This window comes from Myiozetetes cayanensis, unplaced genomic scaffold (assembly GCF_022539395.1).
Source record: "Myiozetetes cayanensis isolate MyiCay16 unplaced genomic scaffold, myiCay2020 scf12, whole genome shotgun sequence".
NCBI classification, from domain to species: Eukaryota; Metazoa; Chordata; class Aves; order Passeriformes; family Tyrannidae; genus Myiozetetes; species Myiozetetes cayanensis.
Genome location: NW_026086826.1, coordinates 7,874,411 through 7,897,682, shown reverse-complemented (window position 1 = coordinate 7,897,682; position 23,272 = coordinate 7,874,411). Strand labels below are relative to the sequence as shown.

Genomic DNA, 23,272 nt, shown 5'->3' with positions numbered 1-23,272 from the left:
AACTCCAGAGCCAGGTCCAAGGTCCCTGTTTTGCATTTTCCTTCTGTTTGCAGTGAGAACACATCAGCTTGGGTGTAACCTCTCTCCTGAGAGGCCACCAGTCCCTGCCAAGTTGTAGATATTCTCCTCATCCAGGAGAGGAGACTGAGAGGCTGAGAAAACAACTGCCAGACCAAAGGGCACACACATGAGATCATGGGAGCTGACAGAAACCCTGGACCTCCTAATTCCTACCGAGGGGCCCCTCCCAAATACTGATGGCCTCAAACACTGCTGTTCCCTGGAGACACAGCTGTAGTTTTACAATCTTCCAGTTTAATTTCCAGGTATTAATTATTGTGGGATGGTATTCCTATTTTAATCAAAGAAGAAAAATATCAACCTAGAAATATAAAAGCCTGTGCTGTTTTCTAGGGATTTTGCTTAAGAGAGAATAAGTGTTAGGTGGAGTAGAGGTGTGACAGCGTGTATGTGTATGAAGAATGGTGTGAATATTTGTATGCCTATTCTCTTTGCTTTTTATGTTCTTCCCCTCCATGTCTTCTTTTTCTTGCTGAAAAAACGACTGAGAAGCAGGTTGGTGAAGCAGAACTTTTATAAAACCTTTATTAGGGAGTAGGTGGGAAGGAGGGATTCCGCATGTTTCATGACAGATGATGAGCACTAGCAGCTCAGGATGACTGCCAGCTGAGGAATGACAGAATGCAGAGGTGGGGCATGAGCACGCAACTGAGCTGAGGAGGACAAAAACAATGCAGTGGTAGAGAATTAAGAACAGAGAAAGAAAACAAAGCATGGTGGGAAAGCTTTCCAATCATCAAGTATGACTACAGGTGATTTTCTCTTATTGTTCCCAATGCGTATTTCAAGTTTAAATTTGTGCCCAATCCATCTTGGGGTGAAGTATAAAAATAGGAACATTTTCTTTCCACCCTCGGTGACTGATGTGTGCTGTGGTAGGGCAGAGCTCAGAGTAGGAGTGAAATATCCAGTGTGTGGGAGTGAGCAGGTACAGGAGGAGCAGGAGAATAAGTGTTAACATGAGTATCGCTTTCAGCCAGTCCATAAACCATCATTTCTCACGGGTTTGGAGAACATGGTGCAGTGTTTCTCTTGCTGCCTGTGTTGTCTCAGTCTCTCCTGTCATAAGGATAGCTCATTCCTTTCTTCTGGTTTCCCCCTCCCACTGTTCCCCTGAGTCCAGTCAGGAGAAGGACATATACAACCAAGAGTTGCCTGGGCAGGCATCTAATTTCCAGTGAGTAGAGGGAGGCAGGAGGCTGAACCCAGGGCTGCTCCTTGCTGCTGCAAAGCCTGGAGAGGATGCATGGGGTCAGGACATCCTGCTGGGCTCACGCGCCGCTTCCTCCTGGGCCCCGTGCCCAAACCTGTTGCAACCAAGCCCAGACCTGGTGCGCCTCCTGTTTTGGGACTTCCCCCACCTGTCATGACTACACTGGAGAACTGTAACCGTTCAACATGCTGGAAGCATCTCCAGCAGAAGCAGGGCCAACAGGGAAGGTAAGGGCAGGTCAGGAGCTGGGACGTCGGCCACCGTACCAGGCCGAAAATTCCGGCTCGGGTTTTCACTGCAGCCTCCTCGAGCAGGCTCCGGCTCCAGCGCCCGTGCTCCGCGCCCGGTTTTGCTGGCGGCCGCGCCGCCGTGAGCCGGCGGGGGAGGCTCCGGCTCCGTCCGGCGGGCGGGCGCGGATCCGGTGCCGGGATTTGCCCGGGGCCGGCTGGGGAAGTTGCCGAAGTTGAGCGGCGAGTGGCGGGGCCGCGGCGCGTCCTTCCTGCGGCCCGGCCGGGGGGATGGAACAGCATGGCCGCGCGCCTCTCCCTGGCACAGGTACCGGCCGTGGGGCTGCGGCCGGGCCGGGGTGGGGTGGGGTTGGACGGGCGCGGGGCTGCCCGGGCGGCCCGGGCTTTGTGCGGCCGCCGCCGCCCCGCAGCGCTGCCCCGCCGCTGTCAGGTGGCGGCGGGGCGGGGGTGTGTCCGTGTGTGGGAGAGGGAGGGAGGGAAGGAGAAGGCGAGCGAGGGGCGGCGGGCGGGTAGCCCCGAGCCGCGACCCGGGCGCGCCGCGGGCGGGAAAGGGAGTGCCGCCCGGCCGCAGGTGCCGGTGCCCGGGAATAGGGAGAGCCGGGCGGGAGCGGCCCTGGGCGGGCACAGCGCGGGGCTGCGGCGGCCGCGGTCCGTCTTTTGTCTCTGTAGGACGCGGGGCGCTGGGTGGGAGCGCAGCGAGCCCGTCCCGCGAACCCTGAGCGCGGGCGGTGCTCGAAGGCGACAGCGCCGGGCTGAGGTGCCCGTGTCCCTGCCCGTGTCCCTGCCCACGCCCGGGCAGCCCCGCGCTACCTTCCCCACTCTCCGGCACCGGGGGCTCTCCGGGGGCAGCGGGACGTGGGCAGGTCAGCCCGGGGTGGAGAGCCTCGTTCCTTGTAGTCACAGAAACAACGTCTCCGAAGATGCTCCTTGGAAGTCATTTTACCCTGTTTTTGGTGTGGGGACACCGCTGTCACCCACTGCCCGCACAGGTGTCTCACGGCGAAGAGCTTTGCCCTAGAACTTGGAGGCTCTCGGCAGCGTTTCGTGCTCGGGTGATCTCACATCACCTCTATCTTTGTTGATTGCGTTTTTTCCCCCACGGTAATAGAATCGCTTCACGCAGGTTATTCTATACCGTTAGGTCTGTGTCTTATTCCCTAGAGCTGCGATAGCTGATGAACTGCACTTTTTGATACTTTTTAATTTCATTTAGCAATGACATGAGAAATTTTCAGTCTTACCTGACATAAACTTGAGGCAGGCCTGTTGGTGCACCCTCCTGCCTTGGGATGCTTCAATCTGAGACTCAGCTGTGACATTTACAGAAAGTAAAGCTGGTACGTAAGCATGAATTGCTTAAGGACATGGAAGTTGGCAGTAAGGCTGCTCAATTTGCAGTTACTCACTTATGTAGTTGACTTTTGAGAATATTATCAACCACTTCAAGGAAAGAATGGAAGATAATTCAGTGAAAATGTGAGCTTCAAATATGTGGAGAAAACTCTGTCTTAAGGGTCTAAAGGTACAGAGTTATGAAGCATAGTAGGTTTTGTGAGAGCTTGCTTTAATATTAAAACTACTAAGGTAGCCTTGTCTGAGTCTCTCTTTCAACAGTCTTCAAGCCAAAGAAAAAAGTTTAAAACATCTGCTTACTGAAGAGAAGTTTTCACAGACCAGCAGCTTCGTTCTGCTGATCTAAAGGCACGGGCTGTGCTGGCTCTTGTTTTGGGGAGAGGAGCGGAGTGTCTGGTCTGGTGTGTTCTACAGCAAGACATTATTGCTTACAGGCTGTGTAATCCGTTCATTGTAGAATTTATTTACTTTTTTGGTCACATGGAAGGGGGACTAAATACAAATGTGATAATGTTGACAGAAGCAGAAAAATCAGCAGTATCCTTAAAACCATTGTGACTGCAGCTTGCATCAGTGGTTAAACTGAGGAAGCTATTTCTGTGTGTTGACCATTTGTGTAGGGGTTTCTTTCTTTGGTTTGTTTGTTTTTTTTCTTCTTGCATTGCATAAGATTCATCTTAGAAAGTCAAGCAAGCGTAATTTTTTTCAACATAGGTTCTAACTTGTGGAATTTCAGGGTTGTGGAAAGTCCAAACAAACGGTGAAGTGTCCTGAATCTGTTGAGATGAGCATGAGGAAGTGAAAATGCCAGCATGGGGGTGGGGAGTGCAGTGATGGCTGCACTGAGATCAGTTACTGACACCAGCAGTAAAAGTGTGCAGAGCAGAATGTTCTGCTGTACATCACAGACAGAGAGTAAGAGGAACATTAACCTGTGCTCAGGCTCACAGTTATGTCTGATTTTCTGTTCCCTTTCCTGTGTTTGGTTTGACAGTGCTTTAGCAGGGCTGAGATGTTGGGTATTTCCAAATGAGACGAGGGTATTTTCACATGACTTTGCAGCTGCAGTGTCTGAGAGGGCTGCACATCCTTTATTTGAATAGCAAAGCTGTAATTTCACTAATTTGAAACTTTTTGGTGCTAATTGTGTTCTGTTGGCTGATTAGTAAAAATGCTTCAGGACCGTGTAGCTGCAGTGATATTTATTACACCAAGTATGCTTGAACCAGGCTTGCAAACTGAAGGGGATTATCTCCCCCTCCTCTCTCCAATTTGTTAGTAACGTGAATTATCTTTTATCTCCCCATTTTGAACCCATTTTGGAACATCTTGTTGCCACTTGCATGTGCTCAGGGAGTGTAATGGTCTGAGCATGACTGTGAATTTAATGTGGAACTTCTAAGGGAACTTCTGCCACGTGAATGTTTTGTTGTGGTTGCCTTTAGTTTGGAAACAAGCAAGCACCAGCAATGAGAAGGAACTGTCCTATCTCACAGATTGTCATTTGTTGTTGGAAAACTCAAATTAAGCTGGAAGCAATATAAAGAGTTGTATTTTTTGACTTTCCAGGAATGGTCTCTGGCCTATTTCATGTGGGGAATTTAGGGAGGAAGAACAGAAAACTGAAGATGCAGAAAATGCATGTTGAGAGTGGGGAAGAGGTGGTTGTTGAAAGGTGATCTAATACAGACATTGAAAAACTTCTTGTTGCTCTTGAAAATTGAACTTGTGTTTTATCCTGAAAAACAAACTGCCCATGTGTGATTGAGGGGGAAGCTCACAGTTTGGGGAAGGACTCTGAAGAAGATACAGGGAGAACAGGAAGATAACTTGTTGTGTTTGTATTCCTGATATCATGAAATGCATTTTGTGAGAAATGTGGTAGTTGTCTTAAAGTCGTTGTGAGATGCTTTGGTAGGCAAGACAAAGTCATATAACATCAGTTTGTATCCCAGTGAGCTGCAAGTCTCATTTTAAAGTTCAGTGTTGTGTCGCAGAGTCCAGAATGCTGTGCTGTGTTGTTGGAGGGTAACATGGAGAATTAGAGCTGAGGCTGAGCTGGGTGGATTCCTGTCTCATGCACACATTGCCAGGATTAACGTCTTATTACTGGAATACACAGGATCTAAATACTTGCAGTATGAATGGTACCCTCATAGTAGTAATGTAGAGCCAAAGATTTTGAGGTCTCTGGCAAACTTCTGATTTTTTTTTTTTTTTCAAGGAATCAACAAAATTATCAAATTAAGATCTTAGTTTATTCTTTTTAGTGGAATGAGGGACCTGCACGAAAGATGAAGAAACCTGAGTATGCATATGTGTGCTTCAACCTGCACGTAGAGGAGGCTGACTGCTCCTGAAGCAGATAGAACTTAAATTTTTTCTGGCTGGTATTGCATCCACCATGTTGGAGAGTGGCTGCATCTGAAAAGGCAGTGGAGCCACTCTTTCATGTTATACAGGCTTTGTTCAGTACTGATTAGAAGATGGTGGAGATCTTCCGTAGCAATTTGAAAATTAAATGGAACCATTTCTAATTATGCAGTGACAGACATCTCTGCAGAGATAAGACAGCAGTCCTTGTTCATGCTTCAGCTGTTCAATGGGAAGGAAAGTGCTGAACTTTTAAGTACTTGGGAATATTTGTATATAAATTTATAGTAAATGTTTTCTTATTTTTACCTTTGTTACTGCTGTAGAAGATGTTCTTGGTTATATAATTGGAAGGCTTTACCATGACATTGGAAAGGGCATTGTGAGGAAACCAGCTTGCCTTGAACTTACCTGTTTTATGGCTAGGTGACTACATGGAAAACATTTATGGCCAGATTGTGTTGTTTGTCCTGGAAACTCTTAAAATGATCCTAGAGCTTTGCATCATGATACAATACCGTATTTTGGATTTTAATCAAGATAGAATAGCTTGTTTCTCCCCATCTGTCTCATTGGGGTTGGAAGGGAAAGCCATTCTTGTTTTTCTCCATGGAAAACTTTTGCTTGTCTGTTTGTTTTTAAACCTTTCTGCGGGAGGAAGGTTGTGGCTGGATGGGGTGGACAGACTGGTAATAGTATCTTATTACAGCTCAATGCAAGTGTGCCAGAGGGATGAAAACAGGGGGGTAGAAAGGCTCGATTGACAGCAGAGGATGAAAAGGAAGGGTGTCCCTGAAGGTGTTTTTTATTTCCTAGGTTAGCATTCTAAAGTTCATAGGTTTGTATCAAAGCTTGTAATTACTAGAACACACGTTACCCTTATGAAGTGATCAACTTTGAAATGGAGTCATAATAAGGTCTTGCTATTTCTGTACGCTGTGGAATCTGACCTTTTCTCCCTCCCTCCCTCCTTTTTGCATTTAAAACAACTTGAATTTACTCTCCAATTGGTTCTTACAAACCCCATAATAAGAATTCTGCCAGGTAAATTCTATGGCAACACTTGGAAAGGTGTTGAGCAATGTTTTTCTTCTTATCCCAGAAGAATATCCTAGACTGTGTTTGCATCTATTGGTTTATTGTGGGGTGTGTTTTGAAGGAAAAACAAGTCTGTTACTAGTAAAACAGTCTGGGAAACCTTTTTACTACAATTATTCTATGCAGCGTCACAGGAAATTCCATTTACTGCAGTGATACTGACATTAAAATTAATATTGGAAACACTAATGAAATAAATAAGGATTATTGGCTCATACTCTGTAGTACTGAGTGAAAAAGATTATTTTGCACTTAATGTTTTCATTGCAGGACTTCAACACGATGTTTCCTGTCCAGGAGTGACGGTGATCAGTTTGGCTGTAATAATGAAACATTTGGCTGAACAAAGGGTGATATTGGGCAAGAGGGATGATGCACAACAATTGATGGTTCCAGTGTGTGTGCACTGGCCAGCTCTGTTCCAGTTTTCTGCTCAGAGCTTTAATTTTGTGCCTAGATTTTTACATTCTAAATGAACAGTACTTAGTGAAATACCTGAATGTTTAAGAGAACTACCCCTCTAGGTTGGTGTGCAAAGTTGGTAATTACAGCATGGGTGAGAAAACACAGCGTGCTTTGGAGTGCTGAAGAGCAGTTGAAAGTTGTTTGTTGTGTTGGTGTTGTGGTAGTCTGAGGGCTGTCAAAACTTGAATATATTTTGTCAGGCTATTTTAAGGGCTGTGTAAATGCATGCTTAGTTGTTGGCTGAAATAATAAAAGTCTTTGGGTACCAGAGCAAAGTCAGAGCAAGGTTAAGCTATAAAAATGGAGGTACTGCAGTGAATACCAATGACGCTTTCCCAGCATATGTAATTTTTCTTGTCTGCCTATGCAAGAGGTATTTCCCACCCACCCCCAATAAATAAATAAAACCTCACCAGCTGTGTGTCCCTGTTGTCACACTCTCAGCTCTACCCCCACCTCCCCCCCTGCCAACAAAAAGAAAAACCCAAAAGCCCAACAAAAAAACACCCCAGAAATCAGAAGCTGAATGTCTCTGGAGCAGTGTGCTTGCTGAATAAGCAGATATCAAGGTCTGAATGGAAGTTCTCCTGCTATTTCCAGCTGTCCTGTATAGTTTGTCTTTCAGGATGTTCTGGTGTTGCTGCACACATTCTGTAGCTGATCAGCATTGCGTTACACCTCTGATTTCTACCAAACTTCCTCTCATAGTAATCTTTGAACACCTCTGAAGGTAGAAGTCCTTAGCCAAAAGAGCAACTGTATTTGCTGTTGCTGTAGAGAAATGTATGTGGTTTTATTTAACTGGTCACCATTTATACAGACTGTAGTAAAGTGGGTTTTTACAGCTAAATGATTCACAACATCTACAGTACTGTTGGTTTCTATATTTCAATTCAAGCTTCTAAATTTTAAATCCCAAGAAGCTACTTTGTTGGATTCTGTTTGTACAAAGGTCTGTGAATCTGGGGTTTCAGATCACATTCCTCTTAAGAGGGAGAACTCTGGTTTTGGATGATGTTTCAAGCTACGTGCTTTGGGCATTTTTACTGTGTATTGTGTAATTAACTTGTATTGTGCTCAGTTGTTCACACAGACTCTGTCAGGGCAACACATTGTGGTAATTCTAGGGTTATCCTCTGCATAAATGCACCCAGTCACGAAGCTGTGGTTTAGGCAACATGCACTTCATGAAAATAGTATCTGATTTTGTGCCTGGTTTTATGTTGGGGAAGAGAGGTAACCCTATCACTTCATTTCTTGGGAATCCCCTGGGCAGAGGTGTTTGGTGTAGGCCAAGATGTGTGGGTTTGCATTGTTTCAGGCCTTAGGCTTTTTTAGAGTTTCTAAGAAGGATTTAAAAATAAATTAATAAAGAAAGACTTTTCCAAAGAAGCGATATTATGCTTGTCCACTGAAGTTTAGGTGAGCACTGAATGCCTGGTGGATGGCAATGGAATGCAGGCAGAAGTTGTCCCTGACAAGGGTTCACATTACAAAAACCAAAGTTAAACTGTTACTGTCTTTTACTGTGGGACTGTTGCTGTGGATTTAGTTGTGAATCCAGGGTTTAATTTGGATAACTGAGAATTTCACCGACTGCTTGCATATGACCCTAAATTCTAAAGAATGATGCAGTGGAGAGCAAAATAAAATTATTGTACTCTAACATTAGAGAGCACTTCCTAGCCTGGGTCGTGTCAGGTTTCTGCTTTTGCCTGTGGGCGATGTTGCCCAAGAGTTCCTGTTCCAGGGAGCCTCACCTGGTGACACGGTGATGGTAATCTGAGCTGGGCTGGTGTCACTGCAAAACAAGAAGTCAGTCTTCTCAAAGTTACAGCGTGAGGAGCAGGGCTGGTGTCCTCATCATTTTACAGGATCGATAGAATTATATAAAACCTTAAAGCTTCTTTGAAGACCAATAGAAAGTGTTTTATATCTTTTTTTTTTTTTTGCCCAGGGAGATGGAGTTGAAATGTGGAGCTTCAGGGTTAATTTTCTCTCTCATCTCTTTTACAGCTATCGAGTGCAAATCCTGTGTATGAGAAATTCTATCGACAGGTATGTATGTTCTGGTTGAGAGAACAAACCTCATTTTGATTTTAAAGAATTGATATTCTTTTGCTATGCACTCAGGCTGGCCAACAGTGTGTGAACAGTAAAAGTTCAAGGAACACTATTCTGCTTTAAAATATAATTTTATGGTAACTAACTTAGGCCTGAGCTATATTGGTGTAAATTAAATATTGGTTGTAAGATGACTTATTCAATTTGCCAGGGAACTGCCAGGTGTTATGACATACATCACTTTACAGTTCTAACAGACTGTGAGCTCTTGGAATGGAGTGAATTCTGCAAGTGCTGTACTGATAATGTTCTTTGTTCCTTTTTCCAAGTGCAGCTGAACTTCTTGTGTTTGTAGTGCAGCATCATGTAAGACTTGCATCTGTCTTGGAGTATCCCCAGAGGTGCTTACAGGATGTTGTAAAGAGTGAAATTTGGATAGAAGGCCATCGAGTGCAAAAAGAATGCCTGTAGTTCTTGCAGTTTCACTCAACAGATACAAGAATTTTGGCTTTATAGTGGAGAAATAAAATTTATAGAAATAAAATATAATTTTTATTTATCACCTGTCTTTTATATTTTGGCCCAGCAATACTAAAGTGTCTTAATTCCTATAAATGCATTTAAATCCCCCCCAGCTGTTTCACCCACTTTATAATAGCAATATTTTTTATTATGTATGTAATGTACTTTATTGTACAAATATGATATAAAAAATTTCAGGGAAATGTAAACTACATGACTGTATAAAACAATTAAAAATAAGTGGGTTTTTTAATAGGTCTGGTGAGTAATCAATGAACCCTGTAAAAAAACAACCTTATAGGAAGGGTTTTTTACTTTGTGCAACTGGTAATGTCTGTTTGCCCTAAGGCAGGATACCGTGTATATGACCTCTTTATTTAGGAACTCCTCTTTGGTGTCAACATCAGAATGTAAGCTTATCTGTTGGGGAAGAGACCAGACCATGATTTCTATCCACGCTCTATTTTTGGATTGTGTTTAGAGGATTAGTCCCATTACCAAGTGCATAAAACAGCAGTTAAAGCCTCTGATGCCTGAAAAGTTTGAGCTTTCCATTGTACTTTAACAAACTTTAAGGGTTTTTCTGCACTAGAGGAGAGTAGCAGCTTTGATGTTGCTAAACAGGAAGAGAGAGCTTACCTCACTCCAAGTTCAGGTGGCTGAAGGAGATCGGATCAACCTCACAAACTTTTCCTTCAGTCTGATGGACAAATCCACTGTGTGTTTATCTGTAGGCATTGGATTAAAAGCCTTAGGACAATCCCATATCATTAGAAGATGATCGTTGTAAGGGCACAAGGAAAGGCAAAGAACTAATTGTTTTGCACGAGGTTTCCTAGTCAATACTTCTGACTCTCACTGTCATGTACCACCTTTGCCATGTGCCTGTCTGTCTCTTCCTCCTGACTGCAGTTGTTTAACCACTGAAGTGTGAAGCAAAAGATTGGATAAAGAAAGTGAATTGAAGCTCAAATATGACACTGGTTCCTAAGTCACTTAGCATCTTCCATTTGTTGGAATAGATAGCCTGGTGAAACTGGAGCGCTATTTGTTGTCCAGCAGCCTCAGCAGTGTACAGGAATGGGGATTCCTTAAACATGATGTTACTCTTAGTGAAGTTGTGCCAATGGATTTGTTTTCCAGAGGATTAATTTTCTGACTTGCTCAGCTGAACTCTTTTCTGCATTTATCCTAAAGAGCAGTTTCAAATGTACCGTGTCTGAAGACTTTCAGCTACACTAGAGAACTTTTGCCTTTCCTTCCTCAGATAAGGAGATGTCAACTTTCAGAACAGAAATGTGAGAAAGACATTTCCCACTCTGTCCCGTGGTGCTGGTAGAGTGGGTTTATTCTTCAGTATATACCAGAAGTACTTCAGAGCATTCCATGCAACGTGAGAATAAATTTATCCCCTGAAATAGCTCTGATGCTGAGTACACTCCAGCTCTGTCCCAAACTTGAAGTAATTCATCTGCCATAATGTGTTGAGGTGCAATGGGTGCAAATCCTGGCCTTTATACTTAGAGTGAGATTGGAATCTCAACCATTCAGTAGGGACACTTTTCTTTCAAATAGTTATTTTTCCCTTTAACCTTTTCTAGATTGACTCCCAGGACAGCGTGAGGTTAAAGGAGGAATTTAAATACATGTCAGAAAGCAGTAGGAAGTTACTTAATCACACGAGACAGCGTGGCAGGAAAGCAGTGTGCCTGAGCTGCTGCTGAATTCTTGATGAATCCTGACCTGAAGTACTGCTCACCGGAACCTTGTGACCTAATGACATCAGGTGTTTGTTTGTAACTTTTAATAATTTCTGGCCCTACAAAAGACAGGGTGCAACAAGGAAGTTGCTGGATGATGCAGCCATGAAAACTACTTTTTGCACATCAGGGAAAAAACTCTGCCAAGTTGGTGTATAACTGACACACACTAGCAATCTTCTCAGTGCAATATTCAAACATAAGTACCCCCATCCCAACATTCAAGACTCAGTAATTTGTAAAGAAATTAAAATCAGCCCTTTAAAAAAATTAGTTACTAAAATTTAGTTAATTAATTAGGTAAAAAATTAGGTAAAAAAAAATAAGTTACTAAAATGTAGGTAATTAATTGTACAAAAAGCAACTATATCCATATTGTGTTAAATCAGAATCCTGCTTAAATCTCTTAAAGTCACCTTCCTCAGGGTTGGAGGTAGGGAAATAAAAAGTAAACACTGCTGATACTGGGGCGTTTTGTGACTTTCCTGAAAGAGAACTCTTGGGCTGGAGGTTTTCTGGGTGGATGCCAAGATTACTGTGCTTATGTGCAAGGTTGACTCCACTACTTGAAAAGGGGATTTGATGCAGTGTCGTGGCAGGTTTTTGCTTAGAAGATGAACAGCTCTCCCATCCAGATTGAATTGGATATTTTAAAGATCTGAGAAGCAGCCTAACTACAAGCCTGTAGTGCTTGTAATTTTATTGCCCTTATCAGGGAATCCTCAATTACAGGAAAAAACCTCTCCTGATCAAAATCATACTACTTACGTTGAAAACAAAAGATGTTTTCACTTTCATATTAAATGATGCTTTTGGGATTGCTTTCTGAGTGTTTTGTTCCCTTTCAGAAGTGTCTACAGACAACTTTGATCTGCTGCAGCATTCTTTCCAAGTGATAAATCCTCCAGGCTTTCACCAGCCAGTTCTAATCCCCTCTTTGGAAGCTGTTTGCTTTGAGCACCTTGTGAGTGCTGCACCTGTGAACTTGGGCAGTTGGTCTGATGATCCAAACACAATATTGAATATAGTCTTTGTTTAAACACAGAGCTGTGAGACTGGAAATGGTGCAGTGCATCATCTTCTTGAAGCTACCTGTGTGATGTATTGAGAGCGACAGTTTGAACTGACTGAAGATACCCTTGAGTCCTACTCTCTGCCCTTTTAAGCATCCTTTTGCTTTAGGCTCTCAAAGACTTTTCCTCTGTTTCCCTTGTCCTTACACATCACCATGTAGGTGATACAAGTTTTCCTGCTTGCTTTTTCCACTTGAAAAGGTTTTAGGTAATAACTGTCTATTTTAACGATCTCCCTGTTGATCCAGGGAGAAATGCATGCTGGTTGATAGTCTGCCAAAACTGTCACCAGCTTCTTCATTCTGTAAATAAGCTTCACTTCAGGGAGTGTTTCCCTCTGGTGGGGTGGTAAAGGCATCTTCAAGCAGAGCCTTCTCTTCCAGACCATAACAGTAATGAATGCAGAGCTGAACAATGAAATGTTATCAAACTCTGGGATATTTCTGTCCTTACAAGTCAAATTTTTTGCAGGAATCAAGAAGAGAAACCTGTGATTACGAAGGGCTAATTAGATAGTTCAGGTGATGGCCTAATGTGAACAACCTTCCCTACCTGCTTGAGAAATTCTTGGGCCTTGTGCTTTAAACTTACTACTGGAGACCTTGAAATTCAGTCATAAATGATGGTTAGAAGCTTACAGCAGTGAACACTTGATTGCTTGCATATGTATTGGTGTGTTATCAGTTTTTAAGTGGAATTAATCTAAGGTTTCTTAGTCTGACAGCCTGTGAAGATTTATGGTTGTATTGGGGTGTTGGCTTATGACTTGAGAGACCTGGGTTACCTTCCTTGCTTCTGCCCCAAACTGAGTCATGCAGCAAAATTTTTATCTCCCTGAGTCTTAGGATAAAGTGTGTTTTCCTGAACCATTGTGAAACATATTAGAGTGTGAAAGATGCTTAGATACATATGCATAATGTATGTTAAATTTAGCAGTGTTTAAGATACCAACTTCCAAAGCCTGCCTATAAATGTTAAATCTGGAGCAGCCACTTCAAAATGTCTTAATTGCAGTGTAATGTGATTTTTAATGAAAGGTAGTTTTTCTTCTTACAAAAAGCCTGAAAAAACTCAAAAAGTGACTGTGTTAACTTGAGCATTCTTCATTGCTACCTTTTTGAGAGCTTGTGTAAAGACATCAATTCAAAAGCTAGTTTGTCATGTGAGGTGTTTTTCTTCCCCAGGTTGATTCTGCTAATGCTGGAAGAGTGTTAGCTTCTGATGCAGCTGTTTTCTTGAAAAAGTCTGGATTGACAGATTTGGTACTTGGAAAGGTATTTAATGACAATTACTTAATTATCCCGTCTCTTGCTTCAGTTAGTGTCCTGTGTAAATTAAAATATGTAGTGGTGCTACAAGATACATGATCTTCCCTAATGTTGTTCTATCCAATAGTTTCCAACCTAAGTGTCCTTGCTTATTCTACTATAGATGTAGCTTGTGGTGGAAATTAAAACAATATTTAAATTTGTCATCACAAGTAAGTGCTATCATGAAAGTTAAGACATGAACCTTCCTCCAAGAATGCATTGTTAAATAGAGTGAGAACTTGTCAGCTTCCTCTCAGTGCTGTGAACACTTTGTCTCTATTATTTTTGTGTTTTAGATTTGGGACTTGGCTGATACTGATGGCAAAGGTATCCTGAACAAACAGGTATGATTATTTATGTGATGTATCAGGTTACTCTAACCATTAGAAAACCTTAAAACAAGGTAAAAGTTAAGATTTCTGGTTCAGCCAAGCAGTTTTTCTAACTGATTTCCCCCCCCCCCCAAATTTTTCTAATTGGAACTAGCTATGTAATTCCCACCTGAGTGAAATGAAATAGCCTTCAGCTGCCTCATCAGCTTCTCTTCAGGTCATAAAATGGGCTGTGCAGTACAATATGCTGAGAAGTAATTTAAGGTTTAGTGTACTGTATTTACTAAGAAGGTGACTTTTTCCTTTTAATCTTAGAAGAAAAAAATGCAGAAATTAAGATTCTAGTAAAATCTCCAAAATTCTTATTTATCTTTTATTTTATTGCCGAGTTGTGGCAATGAGCAGTGTGGAGGCAGACTTTACAGATCAGTGGTGCTACAGACAAGCTCTGATGTGTGTTGATCTTTGGTTTAAAGTATAGTTCTTTAAGTAACAGTCTGTGGAGAGGGAACTGCTTCATCCCATGGTGGCAAAAGGAGGAGGTTGTAATGTCTGCCAAACGGGTTTTTGGGGCTTCTTTTTTCTCTTTTCCTCCCCTTCCATCAACCATCTTTGGGATCAGCTCAGTTCCTCAGAGATAAACAGCTGTAATTACACTTCAAATTTGCACTGTTCAGTCATAGAAGAGCTGAGTGCTGAGAACTGACTGCACTGGCCTGGAAGTTACCAAATGCTTGGAGAATTAATTACAAACTTTGCCTCAATGGAAGAATCCCACAGTTGCTGCCTGTTGCTTTCTTTCACTTTCTGACCCCCTTTGGAGCCAGTTGCAACCCTTTGCATATAGAGCAGTGCTAGAAAAGCTCTTAATTCGTCTGAAATTTTGTATTTTCAAGTAATAAATCCTTCCAAATCTCTTTTTTTTTTTCCTTTAGGAATTTTTCGTGGCTTTGCGACTTGTAGCGTGTGCACAGAATGGATTGGATGTTTCCCTGAGTAGTCTTAACTTGCCTGTTCCTCCACCAAGATTTGTAAGATTGCTCTTTTAATTGAACATATGAACTCATTAGTGAGAACTGCTTTTAAGTGAACAATTAGGAAGGTTTGGTATAAATACCAAACACTTCAGAGGGTGAAGTTGTGGGGCAATGGGGCCCTACAACAGGGGAAAATTAAGCCATGTGGAGTAAGATGCTAAATGTTCTGGTGGGGATTTGAATATAAAATTATGTGTCATTTGAAAGAAAAAAAAGAAATACATGGTATTTGTTCTATTGGTGTCATTCTTAATGGAAGAAACATTTTAAATTTTTACTCTAAATTTTGGTATGAGTGACTAAAATGCAGGTCTGGCTTTGAGAGGCACCTTCTCAAATAAGGGAGTGTATTTGCAAATTCAGAATCATGTCTCTTTTAATATGTGGGGTTTTTTTCTCCCTGTTTTTCCTTAGACTGATACCAGTAGTCCTTTGCTACTCAGTGGAACAGCACCAAGTGATCTACCATGGGCTGTCAAGGTAAACTGAATATCAGACTGTTACCAAGAACTATTATGTGGTTTGCAAGAAAACATGTCTTTCTGAGAAAAATTTAATGCTACTGGTAGTTACAGTTTATAAAGTATGATAGTTACCATTCATGTCAAATCTGTAATTGGGCTAGAAGACCTAATTTGGTAAGAACACTTGACCCTTGGGAAATCTCTTCATGTTTAGAAACTTGAAATAAAGGAAAAAAAAAGAAAAAGGAATAGTGACCTGAAGCCTTGAAAATAATTGAAGGAGAAATCTCAGTGGGTTTTGAATGAGTCTCTAGCTGATTTTAAAATAATACCTTTTTCATATTTTCTTATAAGCATCAGGATCTGCAGTGTGTGTTTATTAAAAAAGAAAAAAGTACTTTTGAAAGAACAGCTAATTCTTAGGCTACGAGTGTGACTGTTTGCATAAGTAATATTTTTCTTCTGCCCCTGCAGCCAGAAGACAAAGCCAAGTATGATGCTATTTTTGACAGCCTAAATCCAGTGAATGGACTGTTGTCAGGGGATAAGGTGAAACCTGTACTCCTTAACTCCAAACTGCCAGTGGACATCTTAGGACGAGTAAGAATATCTTTCTTCTTAATTGTGAATTCACAAATAATGCCTGTGCTGCGCTCAGCAATATCTGTTGGAGGTTTGTGGTAACGAGCCTATTAAATTAACTATTAAACTATTAAATGCCATCTTCTGGAGTGGCCACACACATGTGCAACTGTTAAACTGAAAAATTAAATAAAATTTCTTTTGATATTTGTGATAGATCACCTCTTACTACAGGGCAGGTTCCTCACTGAAAACTAATGCTGTTAATCTCAATAGCACTTGGGATATGGTGGAGGGAGGCTGTTCTCACGTTTGTTTTTAATGAGGTTTTAAATAGGAAGATGCTGCAGTTCAGGCAAGCATCCCTATATTCTGCTTTTTTTTTTTTTTGGCAGGTGTGGGAATTGAGTGACATTGATCGTGATGGAATGTTGGACAGAGATGAGTTTGCAGTTGTAAGTACCTTCTGCCTCCTGGGGTTTTGAAATACTGATGGCAGAGTTTAAAATAGATGCCTCGTGTATTAATTTTTGACTGTGTGATTCATTTATTATCCTTATTTGGAGACCTTAATCAAGTTTTAGTGCTGTTTAATGTTTCTGTCAGTTTGTTGAATGTCTCTCAGTGCACAGCAGTAACTTTCTTTTGAGGGCTAAATGAGCCATTAAAAACTTACACCTGAGATCTGCTGTCCCAGGAGACACTGAGTGTTTGCACTGAGGAAGTTTTACCTTAACCTTCAGTATTTATAGAACTTGAGTGCCTCAAGGTACCCTTGAGGAATATTTTTGTGAAGAAATGATATATAAATTCTTCAGAAGTTCTTAGCAGGTTACAATTTTAACACTTTTTATGCAGGACCGCTGAAATAATGTAAGAAGTGGTAAATAAGAGATGGCCACAATAAAATAGATGCTAAGTGGAGCAATTCCTGGGGAAATGGTGGTACATTAAAATTAAGTATTTGAAGTCTTCTCTCAAATAAAATTCCACAAGTCGTGGTACAAGCCTGGTAATATTTAGGAGAATCATTTTAATGTTCTAAAAAATACTGAACTTCATTTGCTAAGCGCTGAACCTGAAATAAAAGTAGTACTGAGACACAGTCAGAGGCAATAAGCTGCAGTTTAGTTGAGGGGCTTGTTAAGGAGAAACATAATGAAAAAATTATACCATGATACTTGTTAACTAATTCTTTAGTCTATATATTTGTATTTATTTCTTATATGTTTACATCCACACACCTTGTTTTCTTCTTCAGGCCATGTTTTTGGTGTACTGTGCTTTGGAGAAGGAACCAGTGCCAATGTCCTTGCCTGCAGCTTTGGTGCCACCATCCAAGAGAAAACCACTTAGTGTTCCAGGAGCAATGCCATTAATTCCATCTTCAACATCCACCAAAGAGTCTCATCAGTCCTTGCCACCTGTAGGCATTTTAGCTGCCAAAACACCCTTAACACAGGTATAGTTCTGAAGTTATTGATGATTAGAAGATTTCTCTTCTTAATTTAAGATTGCTACTCTTTGGAGACTGCCTGTATAAAGAGTCTTGCTACAGGTTTTTAGTTTGCTTCTTGCCCTGTTGATTGGTTGATGAATTCTAGGAGTTTGTTTTAGACTCCAGAATTTAAGAAATGGTTTCCTAAGAAGATTGTAATTTTGTCATTCGGACAAGATTATAGCTTGTTATATTCAAACTAAGAAAATAAATAATAAGTAGGTCTAAGGTAAGAGCTGTAGTATTTAATGCATAAGATGCTGCTCGAACATTTGGGTACCCATATTTGAGTAATCAATAGGAAACTGGCATCTTAATTCTGGAGATGCCAAAGTTTTCATCTGGCAATCTACTTGACTGATGGTAAGTCTTGCTGTATGTACTCCAAAGCAGTGCCATTCTGGGGGAGTTTCAGTGTGTTTTGTGTACAGCACCATTTGGGAGTCATCTGCTAAGTGTCCATGTGTGCTGAAATTAATTAGCATTCATACATGCACTTGAAGCCATTTTCACTTAAAAAACTAGTTTTATAGTAGCTGAGTGTCGTGAAAAATTGCTCAAGTAACAGAAATGGCTCTACTTCCCATCTTTACCTTGTTCAGAGGTAAATTCTACAATTTAGAATGTGCCAGCTATTAACAGGCTGGGCTTGAGCAGCTCTCCAGGCCCTCCAGCTAAAGCTCTCCAGCTGCGTAAAGGGGACAAGATTGATAGAGCCAGACAGTCAGCAGGACTGGGACTGAGCACAGTGATGAGGGCTCAGCCCCATGCTGGGAGGAGATCAGGGCTCCAGGGAATGCTTTTATTGCATAGGCAAGGAGGCAGAGCAGTTCCAACCAGCCTTGGTGCTTCACTGGTGTAAATGCTTTACTTCTGGAGGCGCTTGTGGATCTCTGCATGTCTCTCTTTTGGAGGATAAAACTGGTTCATGAACTAGGCACCTATATATCACTTTTTAAATCTGTGCTGTAAGTCTTGAATTATGTAACTCTGAAAACAGAACTGCCTCTATCTTAGTATTGTGGTTTTGGGTTTTTTTCCCTTCCATCCTCACCCCCCTTCAGTGGGTTGTATCGCCTGCAGACAAAATTAAGTATGATGAGATCTTTGTGAAAACTGACAAGGACATGGATGGATTTGTGTCAGGTGTGGAAGCCAAAGAACTATTCTTGAAGACAGGACTGCCTTCTGCTCTCCTTGCACATATCTGGTAGGTTTTTTTCCATGACAGCTGTTTAGATGGTGGCATGGTTCTCACTTCTTGTTACGGTGACTTTTTTTGGAAAGTGAAAGTTACTTTTGTATATAATAGCATGGCCTTTGTATAATCAGTGGTAACTTATTGCTTCTGCTTTTGGGCAGAAATGGGGGGAAAACAGGTTTATGCTATGCACCATGTCTTAGGGGAGGAGGTAAACTTAAACTTGAACACAAAAAGGATTTTTACAAACAAATGCTTCACTTCAGCTACCCCTTGTATTTAAGAACCAAAGTATTGCTGATAATCACTGATACTCCCCATATACTGCTGAAAGGAATCAGCTGTATAAAATTCTTAGCATGCAAGATTTATGTCCCATCTCATTCTACAACTTATTTGTCTTTCCTTACAGCTGTACATTCATTACAGCATGACATTCAATTCTTTCCCTACTATGAACTATTGCAGGGCACTCTGATAGGAACCACCTTTGTTTTTTCCCCAAGGGTATGGCTAACACATCCTCTGATGTAGGAAAATTTGGATTAACTTGTGTTGGCCTTGGAAATTTCTTTAATTGAGGAGGACCTTAGGTACTCAGGTATTGTTAGTGACCCACAGCCCTGACTCTGCCTTTCACCAGGCCAGAGCTCTGGGCCTCAGCATGAAAGCAGAAAGTGGTTGTGTGTGTTTGAGGGATGTTTCCTGTTTGGTACCATGCCTTACATCTGTACTGATTTCTTTTAGAAGAGATGTACACTGACAGGTTTCACATTTTTAAATGACAGCAAGAACAATAAACAGGACTGTATTTGCAGAAATGAGGATTTGGTTTATTTTGTCTGCATCTCTGTGCAGGGCTCTCTGTGACACCAAGGACTGCGGAAAGCTTTCAAAGGAACAGTTTGCTTTGGCTTTCTATTTAATTAATCAGAAGTTAACAAAGGGCATTGATCCACCTCAGGTTCTGACTCCAGAGATGATTCCACCTTCAGACAGGGGTGTCAGTTTACAGAAGGTAAGGATGTGTTTGGCATTTTTGGTATAAATCTCAAACAAATAATGTTAATTTCAAAGGCTATACAAGAAGCACCTCAAGTACTGACATAACCTTTAAATTTATCATAATATCGAGAAGAAAAAGAAGTTTTAGGTGCAAAGAATTGACAAAAACCTTCCATCCATGTTTCAAAATGAAGCTGTCATTTATTACACCTGCCAACCAAGCGGAGAGTTTCTCTTTTGAAAGAATAATCCTTCTGCTGTTTATTTAAAGAAATTTCAGTTTGCATCTGAAATGACGTGCGCAAGTTCAATGTTTTTCTCCTAATGTGTTCGGTTACCTTTTTTACATTGATCTTTTTGAATACCTTTGGAAACAACGAGAACTAAAAGTTTAGAATTATATATTTAAAGCTTTAAAAGTAAATGCTCCTCCATTTTATACTTCCCAGATGGTTTAGGTGCCTTCATAGTCATAGGTTGCCATCTATCTTAATCCAGCAGTAGACTGTACCTCAGCAGTTCAGGTTGTAGTTATTGGAACAGTAGTGGTCATCACAAATTCTTACGTGACTTACACATCATGAAGTCTGATGTGAGTTACCTTTTCTTGGTTGTGCAAAACATTGACCCAATTCTGCAACTTTCTTAAACAGAATGAAAAATTCACACCTGAAAGAAACGAAACTCAAAATTTGGCGCTGCTTTTGAGTTTCTGTAACTGGTATCTAATTCGTTTTTACATTCTGTTTTTAAAAAGTAATTTGCTTTATTTGCAACTCTACTAATCTTTTTTGTATGTTTGCTTTCCTTTCTATGTCTCTTTTCTAGTTTGGACTGTTTTTTCCATTCTGCACCACTCTGCTTTTCATCCTTATTATTCTGTCAGTTTGTTAACTCTGCTTTCTCAAGGTTAGAGAATCTTTGCTTTTCTAATATTTACTGTCTGTTGGTTGAATAATGAACATCCTTCTAAGGCTCTTCATAGTCACTGAAATATCACAACACTTCTCTGAAGTGCCACAGTGTGTTCCAATCTCAAGTTATTGCTGATTTCCAGTGTCGTTGATCCAGAAGAACCCTGAGTTTCTTCCTTGAACCCAAACCTCTGTGGCTGTTCCTGTCGGCAGCGTGTGCTGCTTAAACTGGAAAGAGAAATTGCTGGGGAGGTGGTGACAGAGCAGTAGCCCCCTGGCAGTTATCAGTAGGACTAATAATCATGGTTTTACTGATGATATTGCAGAAAATTTAGTGATTAGAAACCATTAGGTGAGATCAGCGTTGATTACTGCTGTTCTGTGTAAATTGATTTTATAACACTCTCAAAGACCCAACGTGATTTTTCATTACTAACATAAATGATAAGACTGCTGTGAAAGAAGGTAAGTTAGCTGTCAGTTAGCTCTGTAAAACCTCAACAAGAATTTCTTCTACTAAATTGAGCTGAACTTTCAGCTCATCTTGAGCTTTTTCAAAAGAGATGCTGTTTTGTTCATATGAAAGAACTTTTTTGCCCAAGGTTATTGCTCAAGATTTGAACTGAAAGGATAAGAGCAGCAGGCAGAAATAGGCTTTGTGCTGGTTTTCTTGACACGGTGTGGCTGATGTTGTAAAAAAAAAACAAACCAAAAAAACAATTTAGGCTTTGTCTTCTGAATTGACCAATATGAAGGTGGTAGCAGAAATATCAGTATGTAAAATGTATTTCATTGTGGTTTTGACATAGGGAAGGTTAACTTGTGATCCCTGATAGGTGTTTAAATTGCATATATATGTATGCTGCTGTTACCTAATGTTTGATTCCCTTACAGAATTCTATTACCACAGTAGTGTAACTTTTATTTCCATTTTGAGGCCTGAATGCAGATCCCACGGATGGGATACAGCAGCAGTTTAACACTTGTTGCTGTGTTTCTTTACCTAGAACTGTTTGTAATCACCACTTGCATTACAAGCCATAAGAATTAAGCTTCCATGCCAGGGTCCTCTCAAAGAGTTTTGTCAGGAATTTACTGTTATTACCATTTGGAGTTAAAAACTCAAAGTGTTGTTGCATGCACGTTGCAGTGTAGTAAATGGTAGCATAGAGTTCTAACTTCTGTCTTTGTTAACTTCTATATTGAAGCTAAAAATGCTTCTTTTATGCATTAATGGCTTTTATGTTCTCTTCCACACCAGTTCTCCTGAACAATTGAAAATAAGGTTGAACTAAATTTTGCTCAAGTTTGATGCTGGTGTCAGTGTGCAGGATTTATTTTAACTGATAAGAGAAGGAGGCCTGGAAAAAAATTGCACTTGTAGCTAATAGTTCCATGTCTTCCTTTTGCCCCTGTCCTAGAAGTAAAAACTTTCACTGGAATGCCATGAGCAACACTGCAAAACTCCAGTGTAATTCCTTTAGAGCAGGATTCCTGTCATAGCTGGTTTGCCCATCTGAGGAGCTGTACACTAACCAGTTTAAGAATAGCTGTATGTTTGGAGGGTTGGGTTTTTTTTATTCACAGTTCATATCATTTGTTCTAGTAAAATAAGCATGAATAATCTATAGTTTTGCTAAATAATGTTAGTAACCACTGTGTGCTCAGATTTACTATTTAGGTCTTTTCTTGGCTCTCGTTATTTTTATTTTTTTCTCCAGAGAATAAGCTTGAATAAACACATAGTTAATAGCACCTTGATTTATCTGCAGAGGAACTTCAGCTTTTAAAAACTTTTGTGTTATTTTGAGAGTATCACTTGCCTTTTTTAATTACATGTGTGTATTTTTCCTCTGAATTTTGTGTTTGACTTGGAAGACTTTATTCAAGACTTGAAGGAACTAATGTATTTATAGAAGGTAGTTACAGTGACTGGCTTTCTAAACATGTTCCTGTTGTGATAAGGCACAGTAGAACAATTTCAGCATTTGCTAATTTGTGTCTTCAGCTTTTGTTCTCTAGCCATTTATGTGTACTTTTTGAAACAAATAATTTGTGTTACAGTCAATGTGTTACAAAGACATCAAATAAATGGAAACTCATGGGTGTAAACTTACCTATGACTTTGTGTTGTCCAAGTTTCATTCAGTACTTTGGAGGTTCACGCTGAACTGTACTTGGCAACATGAGGGTCTCTGAGTGAAGAAACAGAAATATAAAAGTAGTAAATAAATCTCTCTGAAATGAACGCTAGGAAGCCAGCTAAACATTAACTGTAAGATAAATCTCATTTTATAACTGGATTGTATGGGGTTTTTGTATGACCAGGTTGTCCTGTGCTTTTGTGCAAGGTGTCTTCAAGGGTTTGCAGGAGACAAACTCTTTGAAATCTCTCCGTGCTTTGACTGTATGTTGTGTTGTGTTAATGTAGCATCTGCACTGTTTGGGGTGTTCTGAGATTGAGTGTTTGAAATACAACGCTACCAACAGTTGTTACAAGAGGATATAGCTCGTGTTGCTGCAGAAGTGAAGTGAATATAGCTGTTGGACAGCATAAGCTATAGACTAACAGTATTTATTTTTTATCTTTCAGAATGCTCAAGGACCGAATTCTGTAGCAGATTTTTCTGCAATTAAAGAACTCGATACGTTGAACAATGAAATTGTGGACCTGCAGAG

General features: G+C 40.8%; 1 protein-coding gene across 4 annotated transcripts in view; it reads left to right on the top strand.

Moving 5' to 3' along the window:
- The window catches only part of EPS15 (epidermal growth factor receptor pathway substrate 15), a 67,206-nt gene that overhangs the window by 17,424 nt on the left and 26,510 nt on the right, over window positions 1–23,272 (top strand). For 3 of the 4 annotated variants that reach the window (XM_050306860.1, XM_050306857.1, XM_050306859.1), the window contains exons 5-15: window positions 8,848–8,889; window positions 13,435–13,524; window positions 13,857–13,904; window positions 14,828–14,923; window positions 15,344–15,409; window positions 15,868–15,993; window positions 16,371–16,430; window positions 17,237–17,437; window positions 18,538–18,683; window positions 19,533–19,692; window positions 23,187–23,272. In XM_050306860.1, coding sequence (XP_050162817.1) covers window positions 8,848–8,889; window positions 13,435–13,524; window positions 13,857–13,904; window positions 14,828–14,923; window positions 15,344–15,409; window positions 15,868–15,993; window positions 16,371–16,430; window positions 17,237–17,437; window positions 18,538–18,683; window positions 19,533–19,692; window positions 23,187–23,272 — 1,121 coding nt within the window. Of the gene's footprint in view, window positions 1–1,709; window positions 1,850–8,847; window positions 8,890–13,434; window positions 13,525–13,856; window positions 13,905–14,827; window positions 14,924–15,343; window positions 15,410–15,867; window positions 15,994–16,370; window positions 16,431–17,236; window positions 17,438–18,537; window positions 18,684–19,532; window positions 19,693–23,186 lie in introns of those variants that run through there. The other variant, XM_050306858.1, reaches the window with a different exon arrangement.